Source organism: Notothenia rossii, assembly GCF_949606895.1.
Source record: "Notothenia rossii genome assembly, chromosome: 4".
Taxonomy (NCBI): domain Eukaryota; kingdom Metazoa; phylum Chordata; class Actinopteri; order Perciformes; family Nototheniidae; genus Notothenia; species Notothenia rossii.
Window position 1 is genome coordinate 79942023 of NC_136902.1, and position 23193 is coordinate 79965215.

A 23193-nucleotide genomic window follows, 5' to 3' on the forward strand; every position below is an offset into this window, starting at 1 on the left:
CAAAAATCAAAGTTAAGGATTTTGCCTGTAGTGAAAGTTTTCATCTCTACATCCCCCTGACATGCAGACCAGGTTTTTTTATAGCTTGAACGAGAAGGAAGAGTTTATACTGGCAAATATCCACTGTCTATTGTGATGGTATGGCTACATTTTGAGATTTATGCCCTGATTGCACTTGACTTATTGCACTGGCTCAAGTTGTGTAACACTGCTGCAATAAAACACCGTTCCTATGTTGCATCATAACTCAAACTTTTAATGGGGGAAAGGAGACATCACACTTTTCTGATGCATAACTACATGTAACAACATTTACTCTGTGTATTATAAATATTTTTTGACTGACGGTTTTTTACTTCTTCAGCAATTCAGATAAAATACGGCTTTTACTTTAGCACACGGAAGACAACAAAAATGTTGTAATGCTTTTCCTCAACCAATTTAAACGATTTTCTTTTATGAATAATACTCCAGAAAGAGCTTTATATATTGCAGTGCATACTTTTAAATCCTCTCATAAAATGTAGGGCAAACAGGTGAAGGCTGCTAACTTGTCCACTGCCAGTCGGGTACACAGTAGGCAGAGGATGATGTGATTTAGGATTGTAATCTAGGAAAAAAAATGAGTAGCAAGATGATTATTACTAAAGCAGATTATGCTCATTGTTTTTTGTTGGATTGTGCTTCTCTGGTTGTCTATTTTTCTGGCCTACATCCAGTGGTCTAAATAGACCTGGGTCTATTCAGACTAAAGGAAAGGGAAATAAGCTGCTTCTATTGCAGTAAATACATACCTATTTTTACATAGTGTGTTTGACTAACCTCCGACTGATAAATGATATCATTACAAGTTGCGTGGTACCAGTATAATATCCTGTCATATTTATACAGTGTAGCACCTCCAAAATGTATTACAGGATCACTATAGTTAATTCAGATAATGGGCTGCTCCATCTTCCAGAACAAGCCAGGAAATCTCCATGTAAACATGGCATCCATCCACTTCCAAAAGAGTCACATCAGTCTACAGAATGAACCGAAACGCAGGGAAGAGCTGAAGGAATCACCAGAGCAGCACAAAACAGGGGTAGTGTCTAGTGGGAGGGGATATAAAGAGAGAGAGGGTGAGCAAGAGACTATATGGAGGAGTGGAGGCAGTGGCCTAGATGTGTGAAACGCCAGGGGTTACTTTTTTGGTTCACTGGTTGACAACCGGAGGCAACCCAATAGACCAATGGGGAATGGGGAAGTTCTGGAACACAAAACTCAAAGAAAAGTTGGGAACCCCATAATTTGGAAGGGTTTTTCAACCAGTATAGCCTGCGCATTCTTATTGAACTTTTGTTTTGGAGGCATGCATCACTGACCAACATGTTGGTGTCACCTTCACACAAAGAGCATGTATTATCATGGGAATCCAAGGTGGAACATGTAGACTGAGACGCTGACACTGACACTAAATATATTATTTTGCTGGACGGTCAACACAGCATTCTGCTTGACTGATCAGCGATGGCCTTGGAGGCAGACAGCGACAGAGGTTCATCAAGAAGCGCTCATGAAAAATATCCCCGGGCAGCGTTAGAGCGCAACGGCTACGTGAAGACATGTGTCACCCCGTTGCACCAGGACGCATGGAGCCAGTCGTGGCTGAGAGTCGCCGTGACATGGACTTGCCGAAGAGTGTCGTCTGCGGTCTGTGTTGCCTCAGTCTCCGTTATTCTCGCTCTGCTGCTCAGATTGGTTGACTGGGATGCAAGCAGCAGCAGCGACGCAAATAGCAGCGGCTCTCGTCTTCATTTCGTGGTAAGCTGCGCTGGGGAGCTGCTCTTGACTGTGTGCGATTGCGTCCCCCCCGTTTTTACACTCGTATGTGCCTTCTTCTGGGTCGGGTTTTATCTGATTCGTTGCGGGGTGCTCATCCGCAACGCGGTGTTTTTGTTGGCCGTGTGCAACTTGGGTGAAGCCGCGGCGCAGTCCCTCCTGCGCGGCGCGGAGGAGCAGCTGCTGTCCCTTCCCGCAACCCTGGTAGTCCTCGGCTGCCTGGGCAGCGGGGCTCTGCTGGTCGTCCGGCTGCGTCAGGGAGTGTCCATCCTCGTCTTCATTAGCGTCATCAGGACCGTCTCACTCATCTCTCTGGGCAGATTCCGGGCCAGTTGGAGACCCTACCTGGCCTACCTGCTGGGGCTGCTGGGGGTTTTGCTTGCGAGGTATGCTGACCGGCTCCTGCCGGCCTCAGGGACCAGCGGGACGGGGTGCTGTGGCTCTGTGACCGGGGCGAAGGAGGATGACATCCCTGTCTTCAAAAGGAGACGGAGGTCCAGCTCCATAGCGGCCTCGGAAATGATGGCTCACAGTCAGAGCAACAGCAAGTCCCACCGCAGGACTTCACTGCCTTGCATTCCGCGGGACCAGGTAAGACGTGTTCAACTTCTAAACCAGAGCACCATTTACGTTTTGTTTTCGCCTTTCTTATTTAATTTCAGCTACTGTAGACCTGCTTTGCTTTTTGGTGTCCTGGCATTTGTGGCAGCTTTACGCACGTTTCCTTCGTGATAACGGGCAAGCCGGAGTAACACACATTGTTATAAAACACTATATATATTATTATATTGCAATGACTTGTGTGCTTTACTAACATAGGTTGCAGCATTTGCGACCCATTGCTCACAAAGTATTTATGTGATTGTACGCCTTTTATGGTGTTTAGATCTGCAATCTTCTCTACACCATGCACACAGTGCTGTTTATCGTTGCTCTGACACTTTGGTTAATTTGGTCATCATCATTGTGCTCTGCTGTTTTTTCTACTGATAACGTGCACTTAGCATGCCATACCGTGTGTGCTTGTTGGCGGGTATTTGTGTGCGGGCATGCTTAGTAGGTGTGAGATCTCATGTAAATATTTTTGAAAGCCTCTGTTTATCCTGGGTGCTGGCAAGTGGTGAGGTGCACGTGTTTCCTAATTTAACACATGATGGAGCAAAATGTGATGGCACTGTGTCCTCAAAAGAACCTCCTCTTGTACATGATTATTGTGGCAGCCTACTGTAGTGTCAGAAAAAGAAAAAGTATAGGATTATACATTTCATAGTAATATTGTATATCAATCTTTAAAATCTTAATTAAAAAAAGTATTCCTTTTGTTGTTCCTGGAGGTGGCTGTTCTATTTTTGGAAACTTGCAGGATAGATAATTGGTAGTGACTGATGGTGTAGTGAAAAGAGGAGATATTTACACTGTGGCCTGTGATTATTAACTGGGTGAAACAATTCAACAATATCCTGGCTTTTTCAAAGAGCAGAGCACCTACACCTTCTCAACATACTTTCCTAAATCTTGTTTGTTTATATTTAATTTAAATGTGTACTCGTTGCCTGTTGGTTTACTGTTATTGCCCCTTGAACTTTTACACTTACTGTAGAGAAAATCGCTGATTGCTTGCAGCCTAATATCATAAGTGATGGGTTTTGTTCTATCAAGTTACAGACAACCAGAGTAAGTTTAAAACAAATGTATATACTAAGGTTAATTTTCTGTTGAATCAACACCGTTTTAGTACTTTTTAGTGCCACATCATTACTTGACAGAAATCACAATCTTCATAAAAAAGTGGGATCCCATTATATAATGTACTTTCCCAATATGCCCTCAGGATGTCTTTAACATCTATCCTTAATTTTTGCTTTGCTTTATATTTATTATGACCTATGATCCACCAATTAGGCTACTATGCAAAAGCCTAAAACTGTCTGTGATATCTCTCAGCTTATATTAAAGCATTTTCCACAACTGACTCTAACATCTGATATGTATGCATATCCCACGCTTACTCATTCACATTTGTATATCAAGAAAAAATATCAATTCATAATTTGATATAATGTTTCTACAAATGGGTGATCTGCTGCTGAAACAAATATGTTTTCCACCAATCAGTTTTTCCCCCCGAGTGTGCATCATCTATATTCTATGTAAACACCAAGAGCTTTAGGGAGAAACAAATGAGGAGCTGGCAGTGTTATTGCCACATGGGAGATCCATTCACATGGATGTGCAGTGGGGATTCACGGTGATCATTCTGAGTGGGGGGAGCTTGTGTCATACTCACCCATGTGGCTTAAGTGGAGAAGCAGCGTAATCCTTACCGACACTCTCTGTCAGTCTCTTTCTTCTGTTGGCTGGCTATGTTACCTCGACTCGACCCATTTGTAGACTTTGAGAGACGGAAAGACCGTGTGACTCAGGAAGAATACCTTAATAGCAGTGATTAAATGGCTCATCAGTTCTCTTCTATTGGTTTGTGGTGTAGTTGAAATGCTCACAATCTCTCAATGTGAGATGATTTATTTTGTTTCTGGCATAGCTTTCACACTTTATTGCTACCATTTTAAAGCTGCAATATAGCAGTGCCATGTTCCTGGATATAAAAAAACGCCAATATTTTGTATTTGAGCTTTCTTAACATTTCTGCTGCTTTTTTGTCGTCAACATTTCCACTGATAAAAGTTTATTGTATTTTTCAAAACACCCTCTATTTTCGACAAAATAACTCACATTCTCTCTGTTTGTAGGCTAATCATCTTTGTGAGAGTTAATTATAGGTCCTCAATAATAATTTCAGAACATATCTAACATATCTTCCACAAGGCTCTCAACATGGCGACGGCTGAGCTGGCAGCTAGCAGCTAATGGTGCTAACATCGGAAACAGTGCGAACAAAGTCAACAGTGTTGACAGAGCAACATAGTGTTAATGTGAAGTGTGGGTGGGCGTTACACGTTCATGACAACACTGTTGATTGGCACAACATTATTAGCGGTCACTGCGCTATAACGACAATTAGCTTGCCAGTTGAACCCACAAACAAACAAGGACTCACATGCACACACAGTCAAACCTGCTACACATACTGTAACAAAAGAGAAGTTTGGTTTAAAACGAAGAGAGAATGCACATAGGCCTACTCAGCATGCCATTACTCCATATCTTCACATAGCAAATCGTTCTTTGCTGCTATTAATGGTCTGAACGTAGAATTGAGAACCTTCAAGGCGTTTTATTTAGTGTCAATATGGTGGTGATGAGTCACCAATGGCCCTTTTTAAAGGAGATCACACACACCTTTCAGAATGCCTTGATCCAGAATCACATGTCTCATCTCACAGTTTTCACCGTTTCATTTGGTAGCTGGAGCTGATCCCACATTAGTCTGACTTTGGCTGCTTGGTTGTTCATTACTAATTGGTATCCAGGGAACCTTGAGTTACCGGACTATCTGTACTATTAGAACAGCTCCATTAGCCGTTCTGCGCTGTCATGTCTGGAACAAGACCGATGACAAATTGAACTTTGAAACTTAAACTACCTCAGAATTGACCAGTTGCCGAGGACAGCGTTTCCTCCTGAAGCCTTTCCTCACTGTGTAATGTGAGGATCAGTGAGAGGAACATGGAGATTGATGCAGGGCACAGAGAAACACAAACAAATGGATTGCACCTAGGCTTCAAAGTCAAACAAATTACCAGACTGTGAAAAACAATGTAGATTACCTGATGGAATTATGACATTTCTGTGTGTTTCATGTAATAATGTGAGAATGGTTACATCATATCCGTGTGAAGCAATGAGGCTGAGACTGGTTTAATCTGCTGCTACTTTTTTGTCCCTTCAGTGGAGTAGAAGCCTCCACGGACGTTTAAGTCGCATGCTTCATGTATCATTCATTCACTTAATCTGATTCCATGACCTCTGTCCCATTTCGCTTTTATCAATTCACCAGCTTTACGACCCCAGCCTAGTGACGTATCAACTAGGCTTTATGCTAAGATGAGATATTTGCATTAAAACAGGTAGGTTGAAACACACCTAGTGAGGATGATTCAAGTGTTTATTTTAAAGGAAATTGTGAATCGGTAAGCAAGGAAGTGGTTTTGGACAAAGCCGAGGTCTGCATACCAAATCGTGTGGTATCATTTCCGAGAGAAAGAAACCATGACATAATTATTTAACATTTTAAGAATACATTTTACACCTCCTGATGCTTCCATTGCATTTTATAAAATCACTTTGTACATTTTACACATATATAATCTGTTCAATATTTTATATTCCATATGTCATATATATATATATATATATATATATTTGTATAAATAATATCTACAGGTATATTTTCTATTTCAACATGTATATTTTCTATTTTCTTTTCTTTTCTTTCTACTCTTGTTTATTTCTAGTTTTGTTTTATTGTAAAAATGCCTTGTCTTTTATGCTGCTGCAGCAACAAAAACAATTTCCAAAATTGAGATCAATAAAGTACCATCTTATCTTATCAGAATTAAATTAATGTACTATATAATAAACACAGTAATTCACTTTTTCTGTGTGTTTCAGTCAGCCATGGGTCATTGTATAACCTGCAATGTGTCCATTAATGATGTATTACAAATCAGAAATTCAACCATTCTTCAAATGTTAAATTATTTTATTTCCTTCTCTCTTAAAGTCTCTCTCTGACACAATCATTCACAGTTGGTAGGTCTAGTTTAACGAGATACTGAAGCTCTCCAGAGTGCAGTTCTACCTGAGAAAAAAGTGGGGGTTTTCATCAAGCGTTGGTGGTGCAGTATTCATGAAGCAGGCTGGTGCAGCCTGCAAAGCCAGAGGCAAGACAGGCACTCTGCTGAACAGAAAATGGGAAATAGCTTAGTCTATGTGGCTTTATTTCAGTTTTTTTTTCTTTTATGGTGGGAGAGAGTGATTTATTGTTTTGGTGTTTTACTGCTATGCAGAATAATTCAGCTATTAAGGGAGTTTTAAAAGCACGATGATAAGTTAAATAATATCTGATGATTTTGACATGAATTTGACTCCATTGTGATCTTTGCACAGAGACCTTGCATTTGACAGAAGTTGTTTGTTTTTTAACGAGGGTCTCAGTGGGATGGGGGTTTCGGGGGAAAGGCCTCTGTTAGTGGTTTTTGTGTCACATGCAATTGAAAAGCAGTTGCTTTATACAAAATGATGACAACCATAAATAGAATGTCTAAAAAGAAGTGGTGATATGTCCAAGACACCAAGTGTTTTTTTCTTTTTACAATTTATCATTCAGTGTTTCTTTCACAGTTCATTAGAAAAATGCAACATTCAGTCACTTCTTTTATCCAAGCCCACCAAAACATGACCAAGTTACAGTATGATAAGCATTGGAAACATGTTGAGCATTTGCAGGGCAAAACAAATTAGTATTCTTGTCATTTCAAAATCTTTGTTCATTTAAAAATGGAGGTCAGCCCTTGAATAAGGCCATTCTGTGTTGCATAACATATTCATCATCTCATCATCATATACAGTATGTGTCTGAAAGAGGAGGGAGGGCTGAGGGAGACATTAAAGCAGAGACATGTGCTCAGAGATCTATTTGAAGGAAGGCCCACATTCTCTCATTGACGCAAATACATTTCCAGAGAGACATTCAACCTGTTCCAGTTGCTGGAGCTATCTGACTTTGTGTAACATTGAGGCTTATTATGCCTTTGATTGAGATAAAGGAGCATATTGTCATTATTTATAATGAACACATAACATTTGGCATGATTTTTCAATCATGCCAAATATGCCAGTGCATAATTGGAATACATATTGACTGTCCTTCTCTAAGTCAGTTTTTAATGTTCATTGGCAAGGTTAAAAGAAAACATGGTAAGCAGTTGGTTTAGTAGGCAAGCCTCTGTTGCCGGAGGTGCAGCTGTTTCATTTCATTCAAAAGAAACACAGAAAAGGTAGACATAGCGACAGACGCTGAAGATAGTGGACAGAGACAGAAAGATGGGTTAAAAAAAAGTGATTGAAGGAAAAGAACACACTGGCATGAGCACAGGCTGCATCCAGCCCCAAGCAGCAGTCAAACAGCCAAATGTGTGTGTGTGTGTGTGTGTGTGTGTGTGTGTGTGTGTGTGTGTGTGTGTGTGTGTGTGTGTGTGTGTGTGTGTGTGTGTGTGTGTGTGTGTGTGTGTGTGTGTGTGTGTGTGTGTGTGTGTGTGTGTGTGTGTGTGTGTGTGTGTGTGTGTGTGTGTGTGTGTGTGTGTGTGTGTGTGTGTGTGTGTAGAGGAAGGGGGTGGACCAACTAGCTTGAGGAGACCTGATGCAGGAGCGACTGTGTGAGAGGGGGGGGAAAGCGAGAGTGTTGAAAGATTTGCTGGGGAGGGTGAGGAAAACAGGGGGAGTGAGAGGAGTGTTGCTGCCAAACGCAGCAGAAGTGCTGATGGTAAAAGGACAACTATCTGGTCCCTGTGTTCAACCTCTCTGCGCTGTTTTCTAAACACACCATCGCTCCGAGCCTTCACACAGATTCAGAGACACACTGCTGAGGCACGTTTCGATCGCGTGTTGTTTTGTGTGACAGATATTGCGCGTGTGCGTTTGTCTCTGCATAATATGAATATGGCGCTATGCCATATGCTCCCACAGAGAGAAAGGAGAGGGCCAGGGAAAGAACAAAAAGTGTGTGTGTGTGTGGAAAGGCAGCAGCGAATAATTTTAACCTGGCTAGGCCACTTCACACACACGCACACACACACACACACACACACACACACACACACACACACACACACACACACACACACACACACACACACACACACACACACACACACACACACACACACACACACACACACACACACACACACACACACACACACACACACACACACACACACACACACACACACACTATACATACACTTACAGTGGCTTCCCTGCTGGCTGTCCAGATGAGGTTTGGTGGCCCTGGACAAGGATTGCCTTGTTACTTGATTCAATGGTGTGTTTTAGCTCCAAAATATGCTCGGTGAGAGGTGAGAGGGGGGATGGTGGTTGGCCTGGGAAGGGGGCAGCATCAACTAGCAGAATCTAGATCTTTCCATACTGTAAGTCAGTCAGTATGTCAGTTTACCTTTCTCTTGCACTACAGTAAACATTCAGTCAGAGGCAGAGAGTTATAAACAGTTCTGCGCTGACTGTTTTATGTGAGTGCTTCACTTTCATGACATTTGTCAGTTTGCGCTTTTAAGAACGCAGGTTTAACATAATGAGTGATTTTCAATTTGAACATATATATTTACAGCATAGATGGTTTGGAGACCATAAAACCAGTTTACATCATCATAAAACCAGTGTTTTTTATGAAGGAATGTTTGGCATTTACTTCTGTGTGTTCTTTCAGAGCTATACCTTTATTTCCCCTGCCTACATCAAAAAGAGTAAATCTCAATGTGTTAGACACTTAGAGATTCATATATAACATGAAAACTCTTCAACTTTATCTACAGAAAAAGGCCTAACTTAACACTTATACTGATTTAGCTGGACAACAGTGTTGCAGTGTTTTTGTATTGAGCAACTTCTTCAATACCTGTGGTTTTAGTTTATCCTAAAATGATTATTAGCAAATCCCATGAAACCAACACAGAATCCATCCTGTTAAAATGCAAGGCTTCCGGCTGCTATTTAAGGCTATAGGCCCCAGTCTCATGATCATCCAAACACTATTAAGAACACATTGAAGAGCCAAAGTTTCCCTGGGTCATATGTTTCTTCTGAATACTAAATCACTAAATACACAATTTCTCTCAGCTCATCTGTGTTATATTTCCTCTTCTTAGCAGGATACTTCGATTATTTGCTTTCGGTATTTTTAATTTGATTCATTGAAAAATAATTAGGAAAGATAGCTCAACACCAGCCTAATCCTTTAAAGCAATGCAAATTGATCTTTGAAGAGAGAGCATTTGTTATCTGCAGTGACATTATTCCAGGGTCAATTTCTCAGAATCCTAATTTACATTGTAGCATCAATCAGAAAATCTGCCTTTGGCCCTTATTATCCTGCATTGTATGTACAACACATTTTGCGAACCTCGTTTCCTCTACATAGATGAGTCAGATAATCTTTTCCCGACACGCAATCATTCCCACCTCATTTTCTAAACAGCATTATTTAAATCAGCGCTTCACTAAACTTCAATCCACCAGTGAGTTGGTGGAGAACAAAATCAGAGCTACAGTAAAAGAAAGTGAATAAATGAATAGATAAAAAACACATTTGAATGAATACTATTACTGATTGCTCAGAGACATTACAGTCTGTTTAAAACTCTGTCTTTACGAAATGATGGCATACTGTATATGGTTTCTTCTAAACGTATAAAGGTGATTACAAAAGCAGAAACCAGCTTAAAGAGATAGGTTACCATTTTCTTTCTTGCCATAAAGAGTTCATTTTACCATGGTCAATTTTGTGCGTGCATCTTTCAACATCTTTCTGTAACAAATCCCAACTTGGAGTGTAGACTGCACAGCTAATGTTGTGTGTTTAACTGTAACGACATGTGGAGTGCACACAAACACACATACACACACTGAGCCTGGCCTTCGTGAAGCCCCCAGATGTGCTGTGTCCTCGGAAAGCAGCAATCTTTATTCAGATGGAGTTTGACTGTCATTGTGGATTTGATCACTGACCCTGTCAAGCGATGTCTCACACACACAGCACATGCTGTGCAGCTTTATATGTATGAATGGTTGTTACAATCAGGTTTTCTTAGTTTTCACTTAGACACACTAATGTACCGTAAGCTACCTCTATCACAGCCTTTCTGCTTGGCTTCTATTATATCTATGCATTGTTGGTGTGTGTGTGTGTGTGTGTGTGTGTGTGTGTGTGTGTGTGTGTGTGTGTGTGTGTGTGTGTGTGTGTGTGTGTGTGTGTGTGTGTGTGTGTGTGTGTGTGTGTGTGTGTGTGTGTGTGTGTGTGTGTGTGTGTGTGTGTGTGTGTGTGTGTGTGTGTGTGTGTGTGTGTGTGTGTGTGTGTGTGTGTGCGTGTGTGTGGTGTGTGTGTGTGTGTGTGTGTGTGTGTGCGCTTCTTTGTGGTTTATGCTCGGTCAACAGTCTGCCGACAGTGTGTTTGTCTTGGACGCCTGCAGCCTGCCTGTAGATTACCCAATCAGATAATCAAGGGTATAATTGCATCACATGCATCTGGGAGTGTTTTTCCCTTCCATTATCCCTCATAAGACACACACACACACACACACACACACACACACACACACACACACACACACACACACACACACACACACACACACACACACACACACACACACACACACACACACACACACACACACACACACACACACACACACACAAACTGCAGACACACATTGATGATGTACATATAGCAGCTAATGACTGTTCCTGATTGGTACAAAGTTCGGCCTTAACTCTGGGTTGTGAAAATGTGTACATTGAGGAGTAGATGTTTTCTTGTGAATGGACCATATTCGAAGATGCAACTCTTTTCAAAACATATCAATCTGAAATGAATAGCAAAGCTAAGCAGTTATTAGATACCAAAGTCTCGACACTCAACATTGGGATACATCTGATCTCCTGTGTTGAATTTCAAAGATTGTAGGAGTGTCGTTATGGCATTGAAAAACTCAAGTCCCGAGTTCCTCCAACAATGCAACAGGACATACAACAATAAGACAAATAAAAAAATAAATACTTTTATCTCAATTTGCATGACCCAAATCTTTAAATGCATAGCACTTCCTCAGTAGATCTTGTGTCAAGAGAAATGTATTCATCTGAATAAAGTAATTGTTTATTGACATTGTGTAATACAGTGTGCCTATTACATGTGTGGATATTCATATTATGCATTTGTAAATAACTTTATGCTGCATAAAACCTAGTCATGTCTCAAACTACTTTGCTGCACTATTTCCTAGTCTTCAGTGCAACATTTAGGGGAAAGGCTTTAGCGACTGTTGATGAAACAGAAAAACTGAGAAGACATGAAAATGACTTGACTGCAGAATTAATTTGGGTAGTATTATCCCACAGGGCATTTTGCCTCAGGCTATAAAAACTCTCTACTGTGTTGCTATCTCTTTCATTCTCTCAGCCTTTCTCTGCCTTTCCCTCTCACTTCCTGTCACTTTTTTATCTGCCTGTCTCTCTCCGTTTTCTCTCCCACTCACCCAATTTCCTCTCCGTCCAACTTTCACAGGACAAATGCCAAAGGCTGTATTATTGTCCTCATCTGCCGTCACTCACTGTGTTATGTAAGAGACTGCTGATGTGTGTGTGTGTGTGTGTGTGTGTGTGTGTGTGTGTGTGTGTGTGTGTGTGTGTGTGTGTGTGTGTGTGTGTGTGTGAGTGTCTCTGCATGTGTGCTTGTATTTTTTTGCCTGGCTTCAGTCCTGATATGCCTTCTCTGAATTCACAAACTGAGGCCAGGCTTGTTTCAGCTCTACAGCGTGTCTTTACCTCGACCTCCTCTGTGGCTGCACTTTGTTTTAACCGTATAGAAAATTGGCGGGAGTGAGGGAAGTTAAAAAAGAGAACCTTTCTTATCTAAATGATGCTAAAGTTGTAATGCGTAAAATTGCTGATATTTTATATCATAAGCAAGGTTGCGTTTTGACACCTTGTGACAATGTAATGGTTTGGATGCAAATTTGGCACCTGTCATGTTGACACATTGGGACACCTAAATGTGGTTTGGACATGCGAAATCACACTGAAAGGGGGATGAGAGTGTGTAAAGCAAACTATCCTGTGTTTAACTCGTATTGCTGTTGCATGCAGTCCCTACACATTAAACAACTTTTACATCACTTTGTACCACAGCCATTTATAACCAGCAGATCATAGTCCATAATTACTCTAGTGCATTATGCTCAATTGTAATACATTCTTATGATGTCTCTAAAGTATTCAGGGTGTGTAAAACCAGGTATGGAGGAGAGAGTTTATTTCGGGTCAAGTTTTAATATTCAGAAATAATTGGATCGTTTCTATAAATGGCACCATGTTTTTCCTGCGAGCTGTGGTAACGCACCAAGAAGGGAGCGTTTGGTTCTCATCTGAAGAGCAGACGAAGGAGCTTGCCTCGGGCTGTGAGGTGTGTACAGGATGGTCCACACGCTGCACAGTGCACACACACACACCGTCTCTTACTCTCACTTTCTCACTGTCTCAATCAAATGCTTTCACAAACGCGCACATAGCGGCATAGTCACACGCACGTTTACTATAGGATCCGGTTTGGTTCCTTCGGGCCTGTGCAGCTTGTGCTAATGTCAAGTGTTTCCTTCTTTCATTCAGATTATTTCCTTTAGCCTCTACCTTTATCTGCTTCCCACTTTTTCCTCCTCTACCTCCCTCTGTCCAATCTCATTCAACAAGTAATTCAAAGAACGAGTCCTTATTGGATGAGGCTGCTGGGGTGTAAAATAGGCTGAGTGTGTTTGGTTTAGCCTGAAGACACGGCTACCCAGAAGAGACGCTTTCTTTCAATGTATTTGTTCTCCTACAAGTTTCATACTCTGTGTCTTTCTTATTGTTGTTGGTCTTTCAGACCTAAGTGTTATCTTTTGTGAACGAAAACAAGAAACATGTCTTACCCACTTAAACAAGAGTTATAACTTTCACATACAGAGCGGCCTCTGTTTGTATCTCTGGATGAGACAGGGACAGCATAATACATTGATATAGAGACATAATGATCATGTTACTTATGGATAGACTGTGTTTACAATGATCAAACTCAGGGTAATGTCTCGGATAACCAGCGATTACAAAGATAACCCCAAAAATATTTTTTATTTTTATTTTTAAAATAATATTTGTTCGAAAGTATTTACATTTTGATATACGCCTTTTATTTCTGCATGGATATTATTGATATTTAAACCAGTAATCCACCAATATGAAGTGTTAACACAGATTGTTGATGATGAGAGCTCCCTTTAATTTAATGTTAGCGCTGTGGACAGTTTACATCTATATCATTTGCATTAGTTCAGAGACTTTGGTGACATCTCATACAGTATGCGTAATTACTGTAGCATCCACTGATGAGTAGTATTTCACAGTATCTGTTAGTACAGTATTATGGTCTTGATAAATAAATAATATGTCAATAAAAGTTTGTTTAACTCTTGCACCTCAAGTATGGCAGAAAATGCTGCGGCACAAATGACTTGTATTGGTTATTTTCTGTTTAGAGTATCAATCTTGAACGTTTTGGAGGGGAAACATGAGAGAGTGAAATTTCCAGGAGCACAGACACAAAATGGGATTTAAGTCATTATGCATGCAGCTCCAAATGGAAGACCAGTGTCTGGACGCTCACGTTGTTCCCATGGGACTCTGCCTGAAATGCTAACTCCCGGCAACGTCAGTGTCAATCAACGTGAGCAGAAAGCTGACAGAGAGAAGTGGGGAGTGGGAGCTGTGACGCACTCCCCTCTCAGTAATAGGAGTACAGAATGACAAGCTGGCGTAAGTAGCCTAACATGGGTACAACAACACGAGGGAAAAGCACTCCACTTAGACTTCGAGCCTTTGAGGGTGCAGGAAGGAAGGTGTGTGTGTGTGTGTGTGTGTGTGTGTGTGTGTGTGTGTGTGTGTGTGTGTGTGTGTGTGTGTGTGTGTGTGTGTGTGTGTGTGTGTGTGTGTGTGTGTGTGTGTGTGTGTGTGTGTGTGTGTGTGTGTGTGTGTGTGTGTGTGTGTGTGTGTGTGTGTGTGTGTGTGTGTGTGTGTGTGTGTGTGTGTGTGTGTGTGTGTGTGTGTGTGTGCGCTACAGTGAGGCAACAATTACAAGCAAAGCGTGCAAGATTATGAATGGTATACATTTAAATATATAATTGTTTGTGGTAGTATTCAGAGATAAAGACAGTTCTTATTCTTTTTCAATATAATTGATTGATTTTGGGTTTTAAGGGTGAAAACCTTTTTTACCGTGGTGTATATTACGTGAAACAATTAGATACAGAAACAAAAGATAACCACATGGGATGTCTGGGATTTCCGTCCAAGGATGCATTATTGGTCCAAAATGTTGTTGCAGTATTTGTTCTCCGATTCCTGAGAAAAATTGTGTGTTTCTTGGTTTTTGTTCAACTTTTTTCACCATTCCACATCCACACAGGAATTCATTACTGGTTTGGCCTTGTACATTTCAACATTCCGTTATTCGAGGAGCCAGTTAACACAGTAAACTAATAGAGCACGTGTTTTGTCTGTATTGTATTTACTCTGTTTGATATGTGTTATATTAATCATTAAACACATCAGCAGATACAGGACATACGATCAAATACAATAGTGCTGTTTTATGAGCTGTTTATGTGTCATTTTTTTTCATTGAATCGTTTATTTGAACCGGGACAGTGCACATTAATGAAGATTTTAAACAAAATAATGCTTTCAAATGTAAATGAGCCGGATTTTAGCCTTGAGCTAATTTCCATCCGTAGTCCCGTATACATCATCATGAGAAGGACATTACAAAGATGTAAATCTTAATTTGCTAACGGATGCATGAACGTATTTTCTTGACAGTACGTGCAAAGTCTTCGTCATGCAACTCCGCTGCAGAACACACACACACACACACACACACACACACACACACACACACACACACACACACACACACACACACACACACACACACACACACACACACACTCACACACACAGAGATACACTAATATGTTGGCTATATATTCACTGTCAGTGTTACCTAATATTTCTATTCTAAATATTTTTTTCAATTTCTTTAACACTATACTGTATATTCTAACATCGCCATCATCAATGCAAATCAATATTTGATAAACATGCTCAGATAAACGACCAGACGCTTGCTAAGCGGAGTGACGTGAGCATGTAATGAGATCAATAAGCAATCGCTGGGGTGGTCTGGTCTCACAGTGCATTGACAGGACCCCTGATACTCTGATTGGAAACAATTAGCATCAGTGAGCAACGCTAACATGGTTTTGAGTGATGACGGTCATGAGTGCATGTTTGAATTAACGTGTGTGGATGGGTGAGTCATCATCATCCAGTGCATCTTTCTCCCTCACGCACACACACACACATACATGCACACAAACGCACACAAACGCAAACAGGCAGAAATTGCATACACAGATAGCTTTGCCAAATCCTGTTGGCAAGCTAGTTGTGTTGAGTGGGTAAACAAAGATACTTAGGGTCACCATGAGCCAGTTTGTAGAGGGAACATCATTTTCTGCAGTCCTTTTAAGGAGTACATAACATTACAGCACAAGAATATATTCTTCAATGACCAGCCTTTATCTGAAGAATGAAAAGTGTTGCTCTAATGGTTAAGCATGAATTGGTTTAAGATGGCATGAGATGAGGAGAGATGCTCCTTAGAACATCTTACCTTTCTTAATCCCGGCAGAAATCATTATCATTGAGATATTTCCTTTTTGTATATTGGATTGAGACAACATGTGTTATCATTGTATCAAATTCTGCTCACTCAGCAAATTATAAAAACATTTTTGGAGGAAGGAGAGGAAATAATTGTGATATATCAGATTTCATATTTGCTGCTTTGGTTTCTTTCATTGTTTTCATTTAAAAACGCACATCATATTAGTTCACAATGGTAATGTAATGATAGAGGAAGCATCTCTATATTTATTCGTACATTCTTCCTTGCCAATTTTTGTTTTGATTTGTGATCATCCCTCTCTTGTTCTCTCTCCCTCTCTCCATATATGTCCTTTGTCTCTCCCCTCTCTGTTTCGGCCCCAGCTGGGCTCTGGTCAGAACATTTGCTGGTCAGTAGGGGTTTTGGTCTGGCTTGCTGTTTTTTATCAGGACTGGAATCTTTAGGTCGTGACAATCATAGTGTGTGCGTTGTTTGTCTGCGTGTACTTCAAATCTAACAAATCTTCCTACAGGCAGATCTTTTGTCCCTTCACTCTTACATGGCTTTGTAGTATGCCATAGTGTAGGGGTTCCCAAACTTTTCAGCCCGCAACCCCAAATTAACAGTGCAGACTGGCGACCCCCTGTCGACGGGGGGGGGTGGGGGGGGGGGGGGGGGGGGGGGTTGTACCATACCAAGTTGTCCTTGGTATGAAAAAGTTTGAGAAACGCTGCGCTAGTGGATTGTCAAAGGGGGAGCCTCGTTATTATTAATAATAATTAATTTGAAAAAAATTATTAAAAAAATTTATCCATTTTTTTTATTTTTTTTTATTTTTTTTATCTTCCATTTTTATTTTGTAATCATCTCGCGATCCCCACTTTGGGAACCCCTGCCATAATGTACACAGTTACACACAGTGCTGTTAGTTTAAATAACTTCCCCAAGGTTAAAGTTAGTCTCACAGTGCGTTACAATCTTGTAAACAACCACGATTGCCTTTCCTTTGAAAGAGAGAACAAGAAAAAGAATGGAGTACACAACAAAGTAACTGGTGGATTGAAGAAGTATTTTCTACTATGTTCCACTGCGTACGATTTTTCTTTAAGCCTAGGAGGCTGCAGAAGAAAATGCTGTGTTTTCGAATGGTATTTATCTTATCATAATGAGACTGATAAAGAACATGCAGAACACACATACAGTAGACATTGTTTAGTTGTAGTCAAAACGTACATACTCTGTTGTAATATGTATAATTGTGTCAACAGTGTTTCAAGTTCAATGTGTTTTACATTCTTCTTTACTTGGGAGAGCCTTGCAAGTAATATCTCTGTAGGACGACACTCTCATGGTTACATTTGTATCACTGGGAATCCCTAGATAAACATATGGTGTTCATGCATGTTTCAAATACATGGTGAAACTAAAAGTAAGTGTCATAGTTGCACAATTATAGAAAACCATGGCTGTTGCATATGTTTGTATTACTCTTTGAGTTGTATGCATTTGTTAAATGTGTGGTTTTGTAACATACATACACACAAGAGGCTTGTCCCTGGGAACAAATATAAGTTCTGCATACAGGAAAAACACCCCTGAGAGCAGCAGTGTTCACATAAACAAAAAGAGCTCCCCCTGCAGTGTGCTGTATGTTCACGCATGTGTTGGCCATCCCAGCAATATAACACTCAGGGTGGTTTATCTTAACACACCTAACACTGCACAAAACGTTGAAATGTTTTAGCTATTCTGATAGGAAACTATGCCTGTATTGGCATAAGTGCAATTAGCAGCAGTCTACGTAACTGAATGATAGAGCTGTCAGAGATTAAGTGGCTCAGATGTGCATTAAGGCTCCGTGATTTCCCAGCCTCTTATAGACTTGACATTTTAAGTGTTCGTGAGCCGTAAAGGAGGCCTTCAAGAAAGAGCGGAGTGCAGAGGAAGATTTAAAGGGTCGGTCGAATGATTGAGGCCTAAATGTTGTGTGGTTTGTAATAGAGAGTAGTATTTTTTTAAATGGCACACAGTGTATTCCAAAATGAGATGTACATATTATTTAACATGATCATGGAGTTCATTGTGATTCAGCATTACCGTGCTTTTATTCTTCCAATCACCCTCCCATCCCGAGGGCCCCACATAAAACATGAATCAGCTGCATTAGACAGATTATCTCTTCTGCCATTCAAGATGCAAAGTCATCTCCGGTGGATGACAGTCGCACTGTCAGGTCATCTAGTTTTGAGCCACTTTATACATCAGCCTAACAACTATGACAACAAGAGCAGTCCTCAGACACAACACACATTTGCAGACATACAGGGACTTACCCACGCACTATAGGTTTGGGAAAAGTTATTTACAAATTATTATATTCATTATACATATGGTAGTAATAATAATAGTAGAATATGTCAGACCATTTTAAGGTATGAGAGAGATTACATAACACATTACGATGACCTTTTTATTTTGTTGTAGTTATAATTCTTATTTGTGGTGACAGGCCCTTTAAGGTATGGGAGAAATGTAATATAATGCACTGTGGTGTTAAGCTCCACTGGACAGATATCTTCAACGCAAAATAAATCCCCTTCATTTTAATTTCACACAGTGGGGATGCAACAGAGCAGAGAATCAGGACTGAAATCAACCTCTACTGTCTGGTATGATTAGTCTTTAGCCCTTTCATTAAATAATAAATCAAAATAAAATGCTAAATCCTCAACTTGCTCCCACACAGGGATGGTCCGTTTTTCATTTATCCTTGAATGGAGTTCCCATTTCTGGCTATTCCTCATCTTCTTCATACGTACTACAACAACTGTTATCTAAATGAAATATAGTAATTCAAATTAGCCCAAGATCTCTGCCTTGTTTTGAGATGTCCACATTTAATACATTTGATCCGGATGCCTTTTGGGACTACCAGTAGTCTTCCTCAGTTTAAAATGATGCCTCTTTTATTCATTAGAATAGAGATTGGTCTGGGAAATGCTTAATCCAGCTCAGCACAAAAATTACAATTATGCAGTGGAAATGGTTATTAAAGGGGCTTTCCGAAAACGTCAAAGCTTTCGTATTTAGGGGGAAACCACTCGGAAACGTATTGTCAGACTGTTAAACGTCATCACGTGATTGATACAGACATAATACACTGTTGCAGCAAAGGGACAGGTAGAGGGTGGTGATGGCGGGGAGTGGTATGTAGATCAGCCCTCCAGTAATAAGTGTGATATGAGCTTTTCTTTTTCTTCATCATCAGCGCCTGCTCTTCTTTTATTTTTAGATGGGTTGACGTAGAGAGAAGGATGAAGGGAGGAGGAAGTAAAGGAGAAGAAGAGGAAAAGTGTGTGTCACAGGTCTCTTGCAGAAGAGTCTGTTTTTGCTTCTGTCTTCAGATTATGTGCCAGCCAGAATGGGGCTGCACGAGCTCTGAGCAGATCCCAGGTCAGTGTAGGCCTGAGGGAAAGGGAGAGGAAGGATGTGAGTGTGTTTGGCTTCATTTTGTTTTCCGTTTAGCGTAGTACAATAGCACTTGACACATTACTGCGGGACATTTTCTAACAACAGATTTTAATTAGTTTATGATTTCACAGATGTGTTTAGGTTGTCTAGATTTGAAGTAGGTTTGGCTGAATGCGTGACTAAATGTGAAGTATAATGTTGTTTTGGTAACATCAAGCCCATGAGCTTTTAGTCTCTTTAGCTAAGCTATAAGCCGAAAGGTATTTTCAAACTCTTTTAGTAATCATACAAATGTGTCTATCTTTATTATTAGCTGAAAATACAGATTTGATTACATATTTAAATATTTTAACTGGAGGATCCCCTTATTATATGCCTCCTGGCAGCCAGTTGCTTACTTTTTTTGTGTTATTTACATCCAAACCTTTTCATATATGTTTTATTACTAGAGGGAAAAACAGAAAACTGCGCATTTATATGTATATTTTTTTAAGGTGAGTATGGCTAATGAGTTAGCCAACAGTATTACATTTACAGTACTTGTGAAGCAAACAGAACAATGTTGTAGTTCTGGCAAAACCATCCTTACACCTACTGTTACGTTTCACACACTTGCATTCTCGCCAGGGTTTAGTTCACGAATTAATGAGGAAAATAACTGGCACATTTTGGCGTTACATTATTATTATTATTATATTATCTATAGGCTTTGCATTTTGTAGCAGTGTTATACCATGTGTTGACAGTAGTTGGCCATATTTTTATACTAAGCAGCATTGTTTTGGTTTTGGATTATACAATTAATTAAGATGACAAACACAATGAACAAAAATCTGCTTAAAACTTGCATAAAGAAGCAAAATAAAGTGTTGAAAACCAGTGGTATCAGCAGTGCTAGTAAAACATTTGCTTAACTGATTGTCAGTTGTTTCTATGTCAATTTGAAAATATAACATATATTTAGTTAGGTCAGCTCATTGTTTATCTAGCATCAAACAGAGCTTTGGCACTAGCAAGGCTATCAATGTTAAGGTTATAATATTAATTCAGAGATCAAAACCAAAGAAGAGCTGATTGCTGATTCGACACCACTAAGGCTCCTATTATTTTTTAAATCCCCAAGATCTTTTCAACAAACATCTGACAAATATAACTTGTATATTATTGCTTTTAAGTCAATATTTAAATCCATCCGAAACTGACATCATACTGGACATGTGGCTCCGGCTTTAGCCTACAACAAATCTGCCATCTTAATAGACTTTTAATGAATCAATATGTGCATCCGTTTCCTGATGCAGAAAGCCCTTTTCTGATAATGCACATCACTTGCTGCTCGGTTGTCATGCATCACCTGCTATCACAGGAAACACTCGACAAGTAGTGGGCGTAGTGTAACTGTGGCCAACTGAGCCCCGAACAACAATTTGATGGTACATATTCGAGTCACTTTTATCTTTGTCCCAAGTATCCTAGCAACCAGGTATGTCCAATACAACTGATTTCAGGGTATTGCAAGTCTTCTCATCGCTCAACCGGTGGTGAACATTTGCAATTGGCAGATGCGGAAACAGGGGCGGGTGAGAAGACAGAGGGAGGTTCATGAAGCAGCGGAGAAGAGGAGAGCCGTGGAGAGGAGAGGAAGTGTTTGTGGACTTCATTAGTGAAATGTCACTTGCTTTGGATTGAGGTTCTTATGACTTTGACATTTGAAATAGGGCTAAGAAAGGAAAGACAGTCGTATTGAAACTACAGTGGAGGAATCTGGATTTAGCAGTTGTCTTCAACCTGAACACGAATGATGCAGAGAAGACACTCAGCAAGTACCACAGGACGCCATCAGGACAACACACGTCCTCCTAAACAGGTTCAGTATTGGTTTTCCTGTGTTTCCCCTTCAGTCTGTGTGTACATGTGCCAGCGCTGTGCCTGTGTACGTGCGCACATGTGTGCAGGGAAAGGAAAGCCATTTAATCAGTAATGATGAGATGGTTTAAATAGGACAACTTGAAGCAATGTCTAATTTAGGCTTCTTGAGTTTTTAGGTCAATTACGCATGTGAGACTGTAGTGTTCGTCAGCAGGAGAGTGAAGCCACTGTTTGAGAGATTCAATGTCCCTGTGGTTTTTAGGTCGGAGATATTTATTGAGCAGCATTTTCTCTCGAGGTGGATGTGTCATGTGTTATCTTACTCGAACACAATGGTTAGAATAGTTTGATTATCTCCAATATTAAGCTTGAAAACAGTTGCATTGATATCTATTGATTTTCTGCTAGCACCATGTTTACACATTGTGAATATGAGAGACAGTTAGATATTTTTGCAAAATTGAAAACAAAGGGTGTTCTTGTCCATCTCCGGAAACACATCTTAGCTCACCTGTGATCCCTCCAAAACACATACTTATCTCATCATTATTACCAAATCAATAGATACACGTGTTGATTATTAATAGCATCACTACTGCCAGGCACTCCTGCTCTGCAATCCTGCAACTATTTGCAATTCTGCAATCATCGTCTTGCATCCAGAATATGATCTTGGCCTCCGGCATGCTACGTTGGCTACAACTGCCTCAGCATTCATTCTTAAAGCACAGAGACTTTAGCACAGAGACTTTCTCCACATTTGACTCGTTTGTGTTCTGTTGTTGTCATAGTACAGAGACAACGGACTGCTGTATGTACAGTTGTTGTAGGTTCGGCTGTGGAGAAGCTCAGCTGCCTGTTCTCATTTTCACTTGACTGGCCATGGCCTGCCTGTGGACTCAGCCACTCTCTCTCTCTCTCTCTCTCTCTCTCTCTATCGCTCTTCATCTCTCTCTCCCTCTCTCTCTGCTCTCACCATCTGCCTTTATGCCTGATCTGCCTACATATCTCTTAACTGTCTCTCAGGAGAGAGATGGGGGATGGGGTAGAGAGTGGAAAACTGATATTGTGGGAAATAGCAGATATGGGAACAAGAAGAAGATGTGAAATAGGAACCTGGAAGAAAAAAATATTGCAAAACGGGTGAGCGAAAGTTGGCGATAGTGGACATCCCCATGATAATAACCTAGAAATACATCTGTGCTCGAAGGGGAACCATCCCTGTATGTGTGGTTCAGGCCTGATGACTGCAATCAAAACATCACATTTTAAATGCATGGGCTGACTTTAAATCAGGTTACATGTTTTTGGGCCTGTGAGGACCTGTGCAAACGTCATGTCAGTTTCTTTCACAAAGGTGTCTTTTGAATCATATAGAGCAGTGTTTCTCAAACTTTTTCATACCAAGGACCACTTAAACAGTAAAAAAACACTCGCGGACCACCTAACTCCACAAATATCCAAAATCACATCGTTTTCCTACAGATTACAAATCGCCTGAAAATAGTACAAGTGGCAACATGTGTGATGAAGGTGTTGCGCTGGGCTATATCATGCAATCGAAAGCAATGATA

General features: G+C 40.4%; 1 protein-coding gene across 2 annotated transcripts in view; it reads left to right on the forward strand.

Annotated features, from left to right (window-relative positions):
• The first annotated feature begins 483 nt into the window (after positions 1 to 483).
• The window catches only part of LOC307035997 (cGMP-inhibited 3',5'-cyclic phosphodiesterase 3A-like), a 47587-nt gene continuing 24877 nt past the window's right edge, over positions 484 to 23193 (forward strand). For both annotated transcript variants that reach the window (XM_079675923.1, XM_079675924.1), the window contains exon 1: positions 484 to 2415. In XM_079675923.1, coding sequence (XP_079532049.1) covers positions 1513 to 2415 — 903 coding nt within the window. In that variant the 5' untranslated portion in view covers positions 484 to 1512. The remainder of the gene's footprint in view (positions 2416 to 23193) is intronic.